The sequence below is a fragment of the Penicillium cataractarum genome (genome assembly GCF_028827025.1).
Source record: "Penicillium cataractarum strain IBT 29864 chromosome Unknown utg000001l, whole genome shotgun sequence".
Taxonomy (NCBI): domain Eukaryota; kingdom Fungi; phylum Ascomycota; class Eurotiomycetes; order Eurotiales; family Aspergillaceae; genus Penicillium; species Penicillium cataractarum.
This window is the reverse complement of record NW_026622737.1, coordinates 4,967,384-4,984,906: the sequence shown is the minus strand read 5'-3', so window position 1 is coordinate 4,984,906 and position 17,523 is coordinate 4,967,384. Positions and strand designations below refer to the sequence as shown.

At 52.1% G+C, this 17,523-nt stretch overlaps 9 protein-coding genes across 9 annotated transcripts; 5 read left to right on the top strand and 4 right to left on the bottom strand.

The window, feature by feature from the left end:
* Positions 1 to 764: 764 nt before the first annotated feature.
* On the top strand, positions 765 to 3,517 carry N7496_001760 (Zn(II)2Cys6 transcription factor; the record flags this gene model as incomplete). The annotated part of the gene is made up of 3 exons (XM_056694691.1): positions 765 to 1,099; positions 1,185 to 1,296; positions 1,358 to 3,517. The coding sequence occupies 3 exons, from the start codon at positions 765 to 767 to the stop codon at positions 3,515 to 3,517; spliced, it is 2,607 nt and encodes an 868-aa protein (XP_056561420.1).
* Positions 3,518 to 4,520: 1,003 nt separating this feature from the next.
* Positions 4,521 to 7,760, bottom strand: N7496_001759 (uncharacterized protein; the record flags this gene model as incomplete). Its single annotated transcript, XM_056694690.1, has 1 exon — positions 4,521 to 7,760. One exon carries the CDS (start codon positions 7,758 to 7,760, stop codon positions 4,521 to 4,523), a length of 3,240 nt encoding a protein of 1,079 aa, XP_056561419.1.
* Positions 7,761 to 8,352: 592 nt separating this feature from the next.
* N7496_001758 (uncharacterized protein) lies at positions 8,353 to 8,829 on the top strand (the record flags this gene model as incomplete). The annotated part of the gene is made up of 1 exon (XM_056694689.1): positions 8,353 to 8,829. One exon carries the CDS (start codon positions 8,353 to 8,355, stop codon positions 8,827 to 8,829), a length of 477 nt encoding a protein of 158 aa, XP_056561418.1.
* A 238-nt stretch (positions 8,830 to 9,067) lies between these two features.
* On the bottom strand, positions 9,068 to 9,743 carry N7496_001757 (uncharacterized protein; the record flags this gene model as incomplete). The annotated part of the gene is made up of 2 exons (XM_056694688.1): positions 9,068 to 9,601; positions 9,672 to 9,743. The coding sequence occupies 2 exons, from the start codon at positions 9,741 to 9,743 to the stop codon at positions 9,068 to 9,070; spliced, it is 606 nt and encodes a 201-aa protein (XP_056561417.1).
* A 492-nt stretch (positions 9,744 to 10,235) lies between these two features.
* N7496_001756 (uncharacterized protein) lies at positions 10,236 to 10,544 on the top strand (the record flags this gene model as incomplete). The annotated part of the gene is made up of 1 exon (XM_056694687.1): positions 10,236 to 10,544. One exon carries the CDS (start codon positions 10,236 to 10,238, stop codon positions 10,542 to 10,544), a length of 309 nt encoding a protein of 102 aa, XP_056561416.1.
* A 551-nt stretch (positions 10,545 to 11,095) lies between these two features.
* Positions 11,096 to 13,357, bottom strand: N7496_001755 (kinetochore-associated Ndc80 complex subunit NDC80; the record flags this gene model as incomplete). The annotated part of the gene is made up of 2 exons (XM_056694686.1): positions 11,096 to 13,249; positions 13,313 to 13,357. The coding sequence occupies 2 exons, from the start codon at positions 13,355 to 13,357 to the stop codon at positions 11,096 to 11,098; spliced, it is 2,199 nt and encodes a 732-aa protein (XP_056561415.1).
* A 390-nt stretch (positions 13,358 to 13,747) lies between these two features.
* pex14 (putative peroxisomal membrane anchor protein (Pex14)) lies at positions 13,748 to 15,083 on the top strand (the record flags this gene model as incomplete). The annotated part of the gene is made up of 4 exons (XM_056694685.1): positions 13,748 to 13,780; positions 13,841 to 14,172; positions 14,230 to 14,314; positions 14,370 to 15,083. 4 exons carry the CDS (start codon positions 13,748 to 13,750, stop codon positions 15,081 to 15,083), a joined length of 1,164 nt encoding a protein of 387 aa, XP_056561414.1.
* A 271-nt stretch (positions 15,084 to 15,354) lies between these two features.
* N7496_001753 (uncharacterized protein) lies at positions 15,355 to 16,606 on the top strand (the record flags this gene model as incomplete). Its single annotated transcript, XM_056694684.1, has 3 exons — positions 15,355 to 15,779; positions 15,829 to 16,109; positions 16,176 to 16,606. 3 exons carry the CDS (start codon positions 15,355 to 15,357, stop codon positions 16,604 to 16,606), a joined length of 1,137 nt encoding a protein of 378 aa, XP_056561413.1.
* Positions 16,607 to 16,780: 174 nt separating this feature from the next.
* Positions 16,781 to 17,464, bottom strand: N7496_001752 (GNAT family N-acetyltransferase; the record flags this gene model as incomplete). The annotated part of the gene is made up of 1 exon (XM_056694683.1): positions 16,781 to 17,464. One exon carries the CDS (start codon positions 17,462 to 17,464, stop codon positions 16,781 to 16,783), a length of 684 nt encoding a protein of 227 aa, XP_056561412.1.
* Between the last annotated feature and the right edge of the window lie 59 nt (positions 17,465 to 17,523).

The following is a 17,523-nucleotide window of genomic DNA, read 5'->3' as shown; positions in this document are numbered from 1 at the left end:
CTCCTACGCCGTGCTCTTTTTACTCCTTTTTGGCTAATTCCTTCTCACTGTATATATACATTTTTGTTGTTTTTTTGGAACCTTTTGATCTTGCCCTGGATGGGTAGAAGGAAGATTTATGGAGATTTTATCGGGATCTACTGGGTTTTTTACTATCTAAAAGAAGGGCAAAAAGCGACTTTATTTCTTGTATGCTTTAGGCGTCACGCAAAACCAGAACTCGTGAAGTTTTTTTCTTCGCATTTTCATTATCTCGTTGATTTCCCATCTTAATCTCAGTAAAATAGATTATTGTAATGTACTACGAATCAAGATTAACAATTTGTCTCCCCCCCCCCCCTCCCCGAGCCACACTACGATTGGGTGGATCACTTGGCAGCTAGTTAGTTAGTTAGTTAGTTACAGGGCCGCCACTTACTTCAGCAAGTTCCAGGCGGTCGAGCCGGGGCCATCTCTCTCCGCCACTTCGGTTCACGACTTCATTCGCGTTTTGCACGCTTCATCGATAAGGGCCGCGTTCCTACTGACGAGATACATGGATTTCTACATACGGTAGGCCAACCTATCGGCTTACACTCATCTCCAACCCGATCGCCGCGCCAACTCGCCCTGAGGGAAGATCGCATTTGCGCCTGCGCCGTACATGCTCGATATCCCCTCTCCGCGATAACCCTATCCAACGCTAACCCCTCCACCTATCCCCAACCACGACATTCCCTTGTTAACGACCATCCCAAAAATCCTGCGACCACACAATCGCGATCATGACGATGGAGGAGGCGCCTCAAAACCCCCCGGGTGAGGGCCTCGCGCCTCCAAATGGAACCGCAAAGCCCGAAGCGGAGAACAATAACGTGCCACCTCCCAAACCAGCGTCCTCAGTCGCGGATTCTCTAGGATCGAGGAGTCAGGCTAAGGTTGCGATCCCGAGATCCCGTGGGGGTATCATTCCCAGATATAATCGCCGGGTTCCGCGGGCTTGTGAATCGTGTCGGGCGCGCAAGACAAAGTGTAGTGGTGATACGCCGGTTTGTCGCCAGTGTCGGGAGTTGAGGGTTACTTGCAATTATCCAGTTGGGTGGAAGGAGAGAACTAAAAGGTATGATTGTATACTTCCCAGCTGTTGTGCCATATATTTTCCAGAATTTTTGGATTGAATGCTAACCACGGTCACTATGGAACAGACAAGTAGACAATCTTTCAGAAAAAGCGCAAGAATATGAAAATCTTCTCAAGGAGTTAGGTCATTTGGTGGAGACTCGTACTGCAGACCGAATCAGGAGCTTGCTGGACAAGGTTCGTCATTTGATATATCGCAGAAAAGGTCACCGTAACTAACGTCTCTGTCGTTGTGAAGCATGGCACGGATGTCGACTACTCCTCTAATAGTAACAGCAATCAATCTCATTCGGTTACTCCCAATGACGACCCTCCAGAGGATGATAATGATGAAATGAGCTCGCCTTCATCGATTGGATCACTTGAAGCGATTGACCGCGTGGAGGAGGATTTGAACCGAAACGAAAAATCGAGGGCGACTGGGTTTATGGGGAAGAACTCTGAGGTTACGTGGATGCAACGACTTCAAAGGGAGGCGGAGCATAGGTTAAGGGGATTACCGGGGTCTTTGGAGCCAGGGCAGAGTAAGCGGCAGGACGATGATCTTGCTCTACATGCTGTGAGTTACCATCTCGACGACCTCGACATCTCCGTGCCCGGACCGGTCGAACTTTACGCCATGCCCCCTCGACATGTGGCCGATAAATTGTTCGATGATTACTTGAGGACTGTACATCCATTCTTTCCCATTATAAACCGACCTCTGTTCTCCGCACAATACCGAACATTCTTCGACAGCAATGCACGGCCTGGCGACAAGTGGCTCGCAATCTTGAACATGATTTTCGCAATTGGCGCGAAACATGCTCATCTTTTAGAGGCACCGTGGCAAGGAGATGAGCGGGATCATCTGGTATACCTGACGCGAGCCAGAATTCTAAGCATGAATGGCGATGTACTGTTCAGCCATCCCGATCTCCAACAGGTCCAGGTTGAGGGCCTGATCGCTTTCTATCTACTTGCATCCGACCAGATTAATCGTGCATGGCGCATCTCTGCCTTGGCAGTGCGGTCCGCTATCACGCTCGGCATTAACATGAAGAGTAGTAGCACCACAACCCCGAACATCTCTAAAGAGGCTCGTTATAGGGTATGGTGGTGTCTCTACACGTTCGAGCATATGCTAGGTATCATGACTGGCCGGGCTACCTGTATTCTCGATGGTATCTGCACCACGCCCCTGCCACTTCCCTTTGAAGAAGAACAATTGCAGGAACCTCAAGCTGCAGAGGTCCTCAACAACACTCATATCCGAGATGAGCGCATCAACGTGGTAATGGCTAGCGCTTGGGTTCGACACATGCCGTTAAATCCTACCGGTGGCAAGCCAGCCACACACTCATCACGAAAACGCGACAACTCGTGGGTGAAAAGTATTCCTTTCAACTCGGGTCTCTGCCACTTGTACTATTGCGATCTGGCAGTTGTTGTGCAAGAGATTGTGAACAAGGTGTACTCCGTGGACTGCGTAATGGTGCCTTGGAAACACATTGAGAACCGAATCGGCGAGCTGCGCTCTCGAATCGACCTCTGGTTCCAGAGTATTCCCACGTTCCTCGATTTCACCGGCAAGGAAGATGAGGGCCCGGAGCTACTCCGCTGCAAACTTGCCCTCGCCTTCCACTACTATAGTGCGCGGATCACTCTAGGTCGGCCTTGTCTCTGTCGGCGGGACGCGCAGAAGAAAAGCCCTGCTGAGAGAACGAACTTTAGCCACGAAATGGCCGTGTTGACCCTCGAGTCCGCTGAGCGCATGCTAGACCTGATCCCCGATGAGCCGAACGCGGTCCAACTCTACGAGATCTCCCCCTGGTGGTGCATCCTGCACTATCTGATGCAAGCGGTAACGGTGCTGCTCCTCGAGCTCTCCTTTGGCACTGTGCATGCGCCCAATTCAGAAAAGCAATTCCTCTTGCTAGCCAAGAAAGGAATTCGCTGGCTTTACTCCATGTCTGAGCATAGCATCGCCTCACGCCGCGCCTGGCAGCTCTGCGATATTAGCCTGCGCCGCCTCGCTTCTGGCATGAGCTTTGATGTCAGCGACATGCCCTCCCACACATACCACCCTGCACCTACGTCTACCCTCTCTCTCCCCGAAACCCAACACGCGAACCAAGGCACCACGCAAGAAACAAACGATTACTGGGGCCCCGCTCTTGAGGACCTCTCCTTGAGCAACCACACCCAAGGAGCAAGTCAGGAGTCCAATCTCGGGAATCACCCTTACGCGTCCTACCCGACATTCTCAAACATGCCTACCACCGACCCGATGACTGGCCTCCAGGCCGAGGCCCCAACTACGGATGATTTGTATTTCCCGTATGATCCTATTAGCGGTGAATTCATCCGCTCGTTCTTCCCGCTTCCCAATGAGGAAGCGAACTGGGATCCAAATTGATGATTGGATTTGGGTCTGTTAATGGACGAAGATATTCTGAAATGATTATATGCACATTGATGAGTCAAGATACACGAAAAAAGACGAATCTCATTATATCCCTTTTCTTCTCCTCCTCCTCCTCTTCTACTTTTTTCCTTCTCTACCTTCTCCTTCTCCTTCTCCCCTAACTCTCCAATATCTTCGTTTCTTTCTCACCTTTTCTATCTTCTCCACGATGTGACCCTCTATACTTGATATCTGGTATATCTTCCTTCATACACGAACCTATCATACTCACCTCCTTCCTACCCTCCGGGTCCTTTTATCCCTCGTCATCTCATACAACCTATTATTCACCTTTTCTGATTGCCTCTTTACTGCCACTGGCCATAAGTTCTAACGTGACATCCATTTCTTCTCTATCATTTTTGACTCTCGATTTTTATTCAACTCTATCAGTCTGGTCATCGATTTCGGGAGAGGTTCTTTTCTTCTTTCTACCGGCACCTTTTTTATCCTTTCACGTCACCAGCTCTGTACCAAATCATCTTAACACATATTGTACATTGGGAGGATTTCTTTTGGCGTGCGTTACATATGAGGATGAGGATTATGTTGGGATTTAGGATTTGGGATTCGGATGGGCCGTGTGAATTTGATTTCCTATAAAAGCGGTGTGGGTGGTTTTGGTCCTTTTTACATGGAGTTTTGGTATTGGTGGCAATTTCTTACTTTGGATGGAGCTGGCGTCTTCTTTTCGGATGGATATAGTTCAATCACAGACTGGTCGACTTTTTCGGGTTTAATATCTTGAAATGTACGGGATTTAATCCTCAGTGTGTGCTTTATTGACGGCGTTCGGGCAAGTGAGATCAGTCTTGTTGCCAGGATCAGTCTATTCCCCCATCCTGTCTATAATCATGTCAAGGTAGAAAGTAGAAGTAACTTCAATGACGCTTCATTTATGTTGGATATCAACTCTATATTACAATCATAGACTCAGATAATATACACACCAGAATCAGTTTTGATCCTGGGATTCCGGCAAGGTCTTCGCCTTTGAACCACCCTTACGCCTGGGACGCGTCATCTTCCAAAACGGACCCGATTGCATAAAAGGGTCTCGTCGAATTTCCCAGATACGATCCCGCATCCGTTTCTCCGGGTTATGAAAGACGCCACGGCTGCACATGCGCGATATGTAGCCGGGTATTTCCAGATCAATCTGGTCCTGCGGCATGCCATGGCGCAGGAACATCCAGACGGCAAAGTCGAGAGAGGCTTCTGGGGCGGTTTGAGGTGGTTTGCCGCTACTGACGGGCAGCCCTTGGAATTCGAAGCGGGAGATTAGGGGTTTGTATATGCGGCCTCGGGCAAAGAAGGGGAGTTGTTGGTGTTGAGGGATAGGTAAGGATGAACATGAGGGGTCGGATTGGAATTTTTTCGGATGTCGTTCCATCTCGAACTCTCGCATGGCGGCTTGCGCGATGATACGGATGGTGTTGTAGTTGGGGACCACGGCTCGCTTTTGTGTGTGTTTGAGCCACTGCATGCTGAAGGTTGGGTCGCCTTGATGCCAGGACATTTCCTTGCGAGCAGGGAGGCGGGTGAGGCCGCCCTCGCGCTGGCGAACACGGTCAGGTGGAAGACGATGGATGCACCATTTGAACCACATGGTCAAGCCGAATGTGCTGCCGTACGTGTCCACAACGGCAGATAGGAGGTTATGGAAAGAGACCGCGGGAATGTATTTGAGCTTGAGATGGCTTGGTGGGGGAGCCTTGAGGTCGACCTGCTTGGCGAGATCTGAAATGTGACCAGGAAGGGTTCGGAACACGGAGAGCAGACGCAACAAGACATTTTGTTGGAAGGCTGTGACTCGCCGGTTTTTGCTAACAGGCGTGTTGAATTCCATGCGGTAAAAGCGCAGGAAAATATCGTTGGCACGCTCGAGGCTCGCGATCAACTTCTCGTCCACAGGGCCACCGATGGACTGCTGGTGCTTGATAGTCGCATCAAGTCGGATGATTTTGGCTCCAAGTGCCGTGAGATTGCTAAAGCCCCATGATTTCAGTCGGAAATCACGAAGATACTCGAGCGTGACAACTGCACGATCCCAATTTTCCATGTCAATATATGAGTTGACTAAGGCCTTGAGCATGTTGACAGAGAGTGGCATGCCAAGCGAGGAAATGACCTTTTCACTGAGTTCGGTATTTTGTGAAGCAGAGGCAAACCGGAGGATCGATGGCGCAATAACCTGGTCACCGTAGACAGAAGCCGGGATCGCAGGGCCGTCTATACCATTATTGAAAAGCAACCAGTTGCCAAAGTCATAGGCGCGATTAACGGCGGCCAAGTCAAGAAGTTCAGCCAAGGTCACATTCGAGACCTGCGGCAAGGAAGATAAGTCGCGTTCGTGGGCGTCAAATCGCTGAGAGTCGAAGAAAGGAAGGTGTTCTGACTTGGCAAGGGTGAGCTGTTTAAAGAATGCTTGGATGTGATAGGCCTTGCTAGCATCGACAATGTTTTGTAGCCAAGCGTACTCGTAGAAAGCGCGGCTAGCTTGACGTTTATAGGCATAGGCCTTGACATTGAGTTCCACCAACCCGGCGATTGCAGCACTTTCGTCATATAGCTGCGCTCTCGTCACGCCGCTCAGGTTTTGGTCTGACGCAGAGCCGTATCCTCCCCACGGTGGTACTACGTGTTGAGTAGACCGTAATAGTCGCTCAAACAAAGTTGGGTCTTCATATGGATGCAGACAGCCTGACTCCAAAACTCTGATAAGGTGCCAGTTGGTGGCCTTATTCGTGGGTCGGAGATCATCCAAGGCATTGGTCGGTTCGAGTAACGCATTCAAAGAAGTCGATTGCTGAAGAATGTCCGAGGGTGTTGCACCATGGAATCCCACACCGTTATAGGCCTTGTTGACCAAGCCACTTCGCAGACTTGCAACTACTTCCGTGCTGATTGTTCGTTTCCCGAGACCATTGAACGGAGGCTTGTCGAGGCGCTTGAATGTCTGAGGTGGATTGGTATCATCTGGGCGACGCCAGACAGTCTCAGTGCTGACATTGGTTTGTTGCACAACGTCGAGATCCCTCAGTAGAGGCGCCCAGCTGTCGATCTTCCAAGCCTTGTCGCCAGTCCGCTGGCTCATCTCCTTGACCAGAGATGCGCCCTGCTTGGCGAATCCATGCTCGACACAGCACCACAGAACCAGCTCAAACCAGATCTCGGGGCCAAGTTCGCGGACTCCCACCTTGAAAGGCAGAAAAGGTGGCTCCTCACCCGCCTCGGTGGCCGCCGTTGCGAGTGCGGCTTCATGTTCAAGCCACGCAGCGTCGGACAAGACACTCATGATATTGCTTGATAGTAGGTTGAGGCCGGGAGGGCGGAATGAAACTTGGCTGGGATCGTTCTTTGGATACTGGTAAACTCGGTCGGATATCAAATCCAGGTGGTGCAGGCGAGCAAGGATGCGGAAGACGTGAGACATTGCCAAATTGGCTTCTTGTTTTGACGCGTCGGCAGCTCTTAGAACAATCAAGCCTAGGTTTAACAAGAGCTCACCCAGAAACCTATCACCCAAATCCCGCGCAGCAGGCCGTTCCGTCAAAAGATCAAGAGAAACTATATCGGAGGGCGGAAGCGGTTTCATGGACTGGCTCGGACGTCGGACATCCCTAGCAGTGAGTTCTTCTAGAGAAAGACCCCCCACGTTCCAATCAAACCCCTTGAAAGCATCGTGCGAGGCCATGTATGGAACGAGAGTTTCGTATGCATCAATAAGCTGGGTCAAGTAAGCATGCACCGCAGACCACTGGTTGAGCTCAAATCCCAAATGTCCCAATAGATCCAAATTTGAATGTGTCCTCGCCAACCACAGATATCCCATCAACGCATGTGCCCGACGGAGCTCATTTTCGTGCTCAAACAGAGACCTAACCCGCTCCTCAGGTTTGACCGGTTCCGTCTTTTTCTTCGTCTGCGTATTAAGTGCCGGTGCACATTTTTCTAGTATTGGTATCCAACTGCCGGGATTGGATTTCTGCGACGACTCGAGGGGTATAGATGGGGGTCCATTGTATGAGAAGAGAAGTTGATATTCGTCGTCGGTGAGCGTTCTCCGGTCTATCGTCGAGGCGAAACGAGTCTGGAGACGGGATGCCAATGAGAACGAAAGAGCAGGCCGGCCAGGCACAATTGGCACGCGGCCAATTCGCAGAAGCCGGCCGGGGCTCAAGCACCTTCTCATGACACGGCAATCAGCCTCGCGGAGGGCGCCTGCGGAGGAAACACGGTCTCGATGGGCACGGGTGTAATGTGGCGCATTTCGGAGCCGATCAGGATGTGCACATGTCGCGGAGGTCTCTGGATTCGTACCTCTGATACACGACCAACTTTAGGTCAAGTAGTGATTGGTATTCCTGTCGCGATAGGGAGCGCTAATGATCGCGGAGGAAATCGTGAAGCTGGAAATTTGGCCGGGTGGACCCAGCGCGCTGACTCAGCAAAGCTGCCGCAGCCAATAGGAGTCGTCGTATTTACTTCACATCGAAAGGGCGAGGACAACTTGGTTGATACTGGTGAATCGAGGGAATGCATGCACTCGGAGATCAAAAGATAATCCTGGCCTACAATGAGATGGAGAAGTTACACAACGTCACACAAGACGGGCCGCAAGGTGGTTGCAACGATGCCAGCGATACCCCGAAGAAGAAACCCGATACACTCAGAACGTTTGCTTCTTTAAGTAACTTGATGTAAAATAGACAACAGAGCCTGAGCCTGGAACATTGCCAAAAGTCTACGTCCCAAATTCTATGCCTGTAGCTCATGTTAATTCTATGCCTCCTACTCCAATGTGCGGGACAATACCAACCCACGTCTGCGCCGATCTACCGCTCGAACGCGACCTATCAGAGGAGACCCAGGCTATTATTGCGGTCACTCAAGGGTTTCTTGCAGCACTGAATACAAAGTCTCGAGTGGACTTTGAGAAACACTGCATTCGGGCTGGGGGCATGTCCCTCGCACCTCCGTCACCTACTGCCTTACGCTTCTGCACAATTGGCTCTTTCATTGAGCATGTGGCCACGCTGAAAGACACTATTGATGAGCGCATCTGGAATCCTGAAGTCAAAATCCACGAAGCTGGTAACCTTGCCACCGTGTGGGCTCCTTTTCGGGCTAAGATAAATGGGGTTGTGGACCATGTCGGGGTGGAACTATTCGTACTGCATAAACTGAATGGGGAGTGGAAAGTGACTGGATTGGCAGATTCTTGTCGACTGCCAACTGAGGAAGAAATGAATATGGAATAGTCGATGGTATCGCCAAGTCCTTCTAAGAGACTGTCTCATAGCTACGCACTATCTTACAATTGAGCACTTCAATTTTCATAGGAGCAAAAGGACGCTCGTTTGCATGGATTGCAGGCTATGATACATAACACTTTCTCTCTATGACCGAACCAGCAGCCACAGAAACACAACCTTGAACTATTTCACACGAGACAACGGGAGTCCCGGGAAGAACGAATGACCCATAAGAAATCTAGACTTAGAAGGGGCGGATCTGGCGAGCGTGGACGCGCTCGAACTGCTGGTTACCCTCGGAGGAGCTGCCAGACTCGGGGGTGGCCGAGCCAGTAGGGAGAGCACCGGAGACAGTGATGAAGCCAGACTCCTGGCCGCTGGAGCCACCGAAAGTGCCAGAGGGGGCAGCAGTAGGAGCAGCACCACCCTCACCACCCTGGCCGGAGCCACCGAAGCTACCAGAGGGCTGAGCGCCTCCAGAGGGGAAACCACCCTGGCCGCCGTGGCCACCGTGGCCGTGGTGACCGCCGTGGCCGAAACCACCACTGGGCTGGGCACCACCGGAGGGGAAACCACCCTGGCCGAAGCTACCGCTGGGCTCGGAGCCCCCAGAAACGCCGGAGGGAACGGTACCGGAGGCCTGGGGACGACCAGACTCCTGGGCACCACCGCCGAAACCACCCTCAGATCCACTGCTGGAGCCCTGGGGGAGACCAGTGGGCACAGTGCCGGAGGCCTGAGCAGTAATGGTAGGAGTGGCATCCTGCTGCCTGGCGAACTAATATGGTAGGTCAGTATCTCATCTGATAAAAGAGGCAAGAAGATTCTTGGCTGGTGTATCACCATACCAGGTTGAAAGCGACGGCATTGGGAGCCAGAGCGAGAGCAGCAGCCAGGCCGAAGACAACGTTGAACTTCATGTTGAAGATGTGTGTTTGTTCAAAAATGAAAGTGGGTTTAAAAAAGAAGGACTGAGTCACTCGGTGACGATTGATCTCAAGAATGTAGAAATGAAAGGAAAGCGCACAGCACTGTGATTCAAAAAAGTTCTTGATGGAGGATTTCGAGGGCCTTATATAGCTCGTATCTAGAGGTTTTCGTTTGCATTTCCCGTCATGGTCTCAGCATCCCGTCTGTTTCGGGTTGCGAGACTATCAGGCCCAGCAATGAGGAGACCAGTTCCGCTGTCAGGAATATCCGAGACATCTAGACCGACTGCTCAGACTTGGGAACTGTGGAGATCGGCATTGATAGTCCGCAGCTGGTGGTTTCTCATAAGGACCATCCAGGGTCAATATGTCGAATCAGGGTTGATCGTCGAGGAGGTAAATGGACAGCCCTATCGACAGCAGGTCCGTATTGGTGCAATATAGTTTCATACTTCCAGAGTGGAGCCGACGCAGGAGTCCATCATGGAGGCGAGGTTGGGCCGCTTACAGGGAAGGGGCTCAATAAGCAGAGGCTCGACACTGGACAGGGCTTCTCAGGGCCACCAGGGGCAAGTTCTGAAGCAGATGGCGCCACGGCTGAACTGCCGGTCTGTCCCAATGAAGCACACAAGCTGCATTTGGCATCACGTCAAGCGCCGTGCGGTGTGTTCGTTCGTGGAGAAGTTTAACGTGAAACGAGCGAGTCAGAAGGAGGCTGGCATTGAGGAGGTCTCCCCCACCTTGAGCTTACACGTCGTCTGCCGATCGGTCGGCTGGGCTGCTTCAGATTGAGATTCAGGAGGGACGAGAGCGGGGCTAGTAAATACCAGCAGAGTGAAGTGATTGGATGAAACCCAGACAAAGTAGTGGGCAAGAAACACGCTAAGGAGGCGGTTCTAAAGAGTACAGAACAAGATTCAACACGGCGAAAACATACACTACCCCGAAGTCATGACCAATGTACATACTATACTGTATCCATGTACAGCGCTGACTAGCGGTGGAGCTTGCAGAATGTGGACTCCATCTCGTTTCCCTGGAAAAGCCGACAAGAGCAAATCCACCGAAGAAAGTAGAGCAAAACGCCACGGGTCTCATCCTAATGATCTGCTACACGCTTGGCCCACCGAGCATTGCGCGTCCTCACTCTAAAATAGCATCACCGCATCCTTGTACCATTGCAATTGCGAGGGTATTAAACATGTACACATCAGATAATGTAGGGGGGCTCAATTAACGTGATACCAAAGACCACCGTAGAATCAACCCCGGGCGCCAAATCTTCATCATCACTTCGTTAAACACAACAACAAGGGAGGAACACATGGCTAGAACTGGAGATCTCATAGCTCCTCATCCTCGTCTGCAGGCAAATCGCCACCCAACTCCTGCTCCACTTCGTCTACCACGAAGCTCTCGTAGTCCTCCAAGCCTTTTTGTACATGGACCTTGAAGCGAATGACATCGTTGAGCATAGTCTCAACGTTGGTATGTAACTCTTCTCGTAGCGCATTGGCTCGAAGTGTCAGCTGTTCATACTCGATATTGGTATTCATCTCGCGCTGTTCCATCAACTGGACACTGTCGCTGAGAGTCGCCCGCATCTTGGCGAGTTCCTTCTCCATCTTCTCAATCTGGGCGTCTGATGCCGTCTTCTGAGTGGTGGTAATTTCCTTGGTGCGTTCAAACTCCTCTTCTGCCGCCCGGCGCCGGTGCTCCAAAGCCTCAACCTCACTGCGCTTTTCGTCCATCGCCTCCTTAATGTTGTCAAGTAGATTGCGACGATCAAGGTCATCGTCAATTGCTTTTTTCCGTCGCTCGTTGATCTCCTTGCGCAATGATTGTAGACTATTGCGGACGGAGCCCCGAAGGTCCAAATTCAGCAAATGAGCCGGGTGATAGCCCGTATAAGGCTCGGCCAAGAGGCGATCGCCCTCTGATGACATCCGATTGGGCGCACCTCCGATCTGGCTGGCGGAGAAATTGTTCTCATTGACGTTGAGAGTAAGCTCAAAGTCCTGACCCTTGGCATTCTCGGCAGAGGAGGGGATCAGGCTTGTTTGGTAGCCAAGTGTGTTGTACGCCTTGACGATCTGCTCCAGGTCCTCCAATTTCTGGCTTGCTTCCGCCTCCTTCTCCATGACGCGGGCGTGGGTCTCCTCCAAGCGAGCCATACTATCTTCAAGGCTCTTCTGAAGCCGCTCTCGTTCCGTGTTCATGCGATCAATATCTTGAATGGTGATTCCTTGGCGGTCGACGCTCGCCTGAAGCTCGGCACGCTCATTCTCCGTGATTTGAAGTTCGGCGTCCGTCTTTTGGATCTCTGCGTCCAAGAACTTGATGCGAGTTTCGTACTTCTCGATCTTGCCCTTGACGTTCTGGTTGTAGTCCTCGAACTTCCTCGTATCATCCTCCAGGATCCGGAAGTGCTGGTCCAACTTGGCCATGTCTGGCGCATTCTTCTCCATTTCCTGAATTTGATCGCGAAGAGCCTGATTCTCCGCCTCTAATGATTCCATCTGTTGTACATGTCGTTCGTTGCCGCGGGCAAATTCCTGCGACATTGCCTCGATATGGGGGACCAATCGTTGTTCTGCCGTCTCGTCATCCTCATCCTCGCCACCTTGAAGCCAGTCATGATAGGCGCCGGTAAGGAAGCGGAAGATAATGCGATCACCGGTGACGTCGACTCCTGCTTCCGCGCATGCCTCGTCATACTCTCCACTATCAAATCGTTGCATCAACTGTGCCAATTGCATCAGCCAGTGTAGCATGCCGAGGAAAGTGGACCAGTTCTGGCCACCCACGGCCGAAATCTGTGACTTGGTGATACCCTTCTCAAAGGGATATCGCAGCTGCTTGAGAATGGGAGGAACCTCCGCATCCATCGCTTTCTGGAACTTGTAGCCCGGGTCAATGCGGTGATATAGGAATTGGAAGATGTAGTTGAAGTCCTTTTGCGTCGGCGAGCGGAGGGTGTTCTGTCCTAGGGAATGCTTCATCTCCAATTCAAAATTGTTGTGCGTCAAATACTCCAGGAGCTCCTGCCCAATGCGCGCTTGGAATGATCGGTCGCGAAGCGGTCGGGGGTCCCTGGGCACACCCGCTACAGCTGGAACCGAGTTGAAGAAAGATTGGTGACCCATGGGCCCACCAACTGACGGGCGCGAAAAGACACTGCTACGACGCTGCAAGTTCTGCTGCGATGCAGAATTGGACGAAAGTGAACCCGGCGCAAAACTTTGTCTTCCAGCACTCGCACCATGAAACATATTACTCGAAACAGATCGGCGTACAGACGAGAGACCGGCATCGGGGCCAGCCATGGACATGCGTGTAAAGTTGGGCTGCTGAGGTCGACTCGTTGAGTTCAGTAGGGAGTTCGAGCGGGCGTGCTGGGAGGTAAATGGGGGATTGTTGAAGCCAATGGAGCTTGTGCGCTTCATAGCTGATGACGGCTGGGGGATAGAAGAATAGTTTTGTACACTCCCGAGGGTCTAGATTGCATTGTTAGTACCTAAATATCTTTGCGACAGCTAGTTCAGCTTTCATCATCATACCTCTCGGGGGCGCCTGATACTGAACAACCCAGTATCTTGCGACATGGTGACAACAAAGCCGCGGTCGCGGCAGGAATAAAACTTGACTTGTGCAAAGTTGAAGTAATTATGTTCAAGGTCCAAGTATTGACAGTTCAAATCTGGACTCGCGGCGCAAAATTCTGGATGAGGGGGGTTGTTTTGTCGTGCAGGCTGGGCTGGGCGGGAAGATGTAAACAAGACCGGTGCCACTTCCGGAAACGGAAAGCGGTAGAGTCGCACTGGAAAAACAGTCGCACCGATAAAGAATCACGAGACCTTCGGTCTGGGGAAGTGAGGCTTGGCGGTCCTGAGTTCCGAGGTCCAACGGCCGGTGCCGATGACGGTCACTTTTCCCTGCCTCTGGACTTTCTCCTCCTCCATCGTCCTCGTGAGTGATTGACAGGACTTATCACCATGGCTCCTCGAGAGGAGCTTATTGCCTCTGCGGTAAGTATTCTTCGATTATAATTCCTCTTCCGCTCGCCGTCGCTAATCAATGTTCTCTAGGTGACCTGTATGATTAATCCCCATTCCCCACGGCATGGCGAGGTGGAGAAGTTGCGCGCTAACCCTCACGCAGTCCTACAGGATCCCTCGGTGGCTTCATCGCCTATTGAGAAACGAGTCGCATTCCTGCAATCGAAGAATCTTACACAAGAGGAGGTTGATCTCGCCTTATCGCGAGTCGGCGAAGACCCGGCTGCCGCGGCCGCGGCTGCTGGAACCGTATCGGCGCCGTCCCAAGGCTACAACTCACAACAGGTTGCATACCGACCACCTCCACAATCACCACAGGGATATGGTTATCCTCCATATAATCAATGGCAGCCGCCTCCAGAGTATGTACATCCCGCTGTTTTGAATGCCTACTGAACCGGAGACTGATCGCATGACAGGCCGCCCAAGAGAGACTGGAGAGATTGGTTTATCATGGCAACGGTGATGGGTGGTGTTGGTTATGGATTGTATTTTGTTGGCAAGGTAAGGCTCGCTATACTCGCTGCCATGGCTTCCCCTGCTAATAATTCCTCGTTAGCGCTACATTGCTCCATTGATTGCCCCACCGACTCCCCCTCAGTTGGAACAAGACAAGGAGAACATTGACGAGCAATTTTCGCGTGCGTTTGATTTGATTGATCAGCTTTCGACCGATACTGCAGCCTTGAAGGCCGCCGAGGATGCTCGCACTGAGCGTCTAGACTCGGCTCTGAAGGATGTGGAGAACCTGGTTGCAGACCTGAAGAATGCGTCGCGACGCAGAGATGACGAGACCCGCCGTATCAGCGATGAGGTTAAGTCTTTGAAGGATGCGATCCCTAAGGCTTTGGAAGGTGCCCGAGAGGGCAACGAGAACCGCCTGAAGGAGCTGGGTTCTGAGCTGAAGAGCTTGAAGGTCTTGCTGGGTAACCGACTGGGCGGCAGCGGCGCTGCTCCCGCTGTCGGTCGCACTCTCGGCAGCTCTACAATTACTCCCTCTGTCACTCCCCAGCCGGCTCCCGAGCCCACTCCCGCTTCTATTCCTGCCACCAACGGCCTGCAGGCCACCGTGACCCCAGCCGAGCAGGAACCCCAGCCAGTTGTTGCGCCCACGCCCGCACCAGCTGCCGATAGCCCTCTCGCCAAACTCGGCCGCTCTGCCTCCATCCCGGCCTGGCAGATGGCTGCTTCTGGCCGATCCAAGAGCGCTTCTCAGTCGAGCCCTGCCCCGGCAGGTGATAAGCCCGCTGAGCAGAGTGCTCCTCCCAGCTAAGTTCCAGGAGTAAGCCTGAACTGAAATTGTATACCTCTTCGCTTAGATGTATTTACCACTACGGATTATTCTTCTTCTGGTTTATATGGGACTTGCATTTGATTTTTCAAGACTTTATATCGTTCGTAGTGCAGCAAGTGGAAATAGTAAAGATGGGGTGAATGGGGTTGAATGTTCCCGATAAGATAAGGAGCGCAAGCTTTACCTCGGACCCTCAAAATCTTGACACTTCCTTTGATCAACCAACTACCACAGCTTAAGCATAGCAGCAATGCCATCCCCTGAGAGATCCACAAAGCGAACATCGCCGTCAGCAGAACGCGATTCAGATCGCCGGCACCACCGCAGCCGCCATGGCCATGGCGAATCTCATTCGCATTCGCATTCCCACCGACACCGACACCGCGACCACTCGCGCTCTCGTTCTCCCCACCGATCAGAGCGTCACCGTCGACATGACCGAGAAAAGGGCGATCGCACCGAGCGGAAAGACCGAGACCGTCATGACCAACGAAGTCGAGACGCCCCAGCGCAGCCCGTTGTCCTCCCGCTCCAGGCGCGGGAGCTCTCACGGCGCGATTTAGAGGCCTACGAGCCAATGTTTGCAATGTACTTGGATATTCAAAAAGGGATCCTCATTGAAGATCTGCCAGAAGAAGAGGTGAAGGGGCGGTGGAAGAGTTTCATTCGAAAGTGGTATGTACTCGAACTTCTCTTACGAGGGTGAACATTACTGATCGTATAGGAATCATGGTGAACTCGCCGAGGGATGGTATGATCCTGCTACACTCGAAAGGGCACGCCAGAGTGCAGCGGAATATCAGCCCGGTCCGATGGAGAGAGCATCGCCGCAGTATGAACGAGGTGAATCTTCCCGTGGTGGAGGTGCGGCGCCACAGCCAACGGGAGATGATGACGAGGATGATGAGGAATACGGGCCAACATTACCGGTTCCGGGTTCTACGAGAGACGTCCCACATTCTGGGCCTACTATACCAAACATGCAGGACCTCGAACTTAAGCGCGGTAAGCTCTAAGCAACTTTCAAGCCTGTAAATCTAAGCGGCGCCAAGCTAATATTCCGCCCTATAGAATCCGCAATTGAAGACGCAATCGCCGCCCGAGAAGACTCAAGACAACAATACCGCTCCGAACTACGCTCCCACAAGGCCGAGGTGCGCCATCTCGAAGATGAAGTCGCCCCACGAGCCGAGCCTGGTACCCGGGAGCGACAGCTTGAGAAACGTCGCGAAGCTGCTGCTGCCAATCGTGCCTTTGCCGATGCCCGTGGAGGCTTTCCGGAAGCAGCTCCTGATGCAGACCTCATGGGGAATGATGACTTTGCGTCCCTCAAAAAAGAGAAAGAAAGGGAGCAACGGAAGAAGAATGAGCGGGAAATTCGACGAGAGGAAATTATGCGAGCTCGGGCTGCGGAGCGAGAGGAACGGGTTCAGAAGTATCGTGAGAAGGAGGAGGAGACTATTGGGTGGTTGCAGGCATTAGCAAAGCAGCGATTTGGTTAGATGGTGATTATCCTCGCATAACTTGCCCATTATATACCCTTTTTCCTACATAGGAACTCATCTTACTAGCGTCCATCGTCTTGTGCCATATCTATTGTATTGTATACCTACTCGGCTCGCATATTCTATATTTTGATGCACCAAATCCCCGGCCTCTACATCAAACATCAAACATCAAACACCCCTCAACTCCACCAAAGAACGCACCTGTTTCCCCTCCGCATCAAAGTTGCCCGGATCTAACCACTTCTCAAACGCCCCCTTCACGACAGCCCACTCGGAATCCAAAATCGAAAACCAAGCCGTATCCCGATTCCGCCCCTTAACAATCAAATGCTGGCGAAACACCCCTTCCGCCGTAAACCCAAACCGGGCCGCAGCCTTCTTAGACGGCGCATTCAGATTATCGCACTTCCACTCAAACCGGCGATAACCCAGATCCTCAAAGACCGTTCTCGCAAGGAGATACACTGCCTCTGTGGCAGCAGTCGTACGCTGCAGAAGAGGGGAGAACACGATGAAGCCGATTTCGATGACGCGGTTGGTGAGGTCGATGCGGAGGAGGCTGAAGAAGCCGATTGGTTTCTGGGTTGTTTTGTTGATTATGGCGTAGAAGAAGGGGTCTTTGGATTCGGAGAGGGCCGTGATGGCTTCTGTGAAGGAGGGTTTGTCGGTGAAGGGGCCTTTGGGGATGTATGTCCACAGAGCGGCGTGCTCGGGCTGTCCGATGAGGGGGTACAGGTCGTCGATGTGTTTGGGGTCCAATGGTTCCAGTTGGACGGAGGGGCCTGTAATTGTGGTCGAAGGTGGTGGTAAGGCTTGTCTGATTTCAACGGGAGGTCCGACTGGGCGATCCATCTTGAGTATGATTGAAATTGTTGTTGATAGGAAATGATGTGCCCCGCAAAGATGTGGTA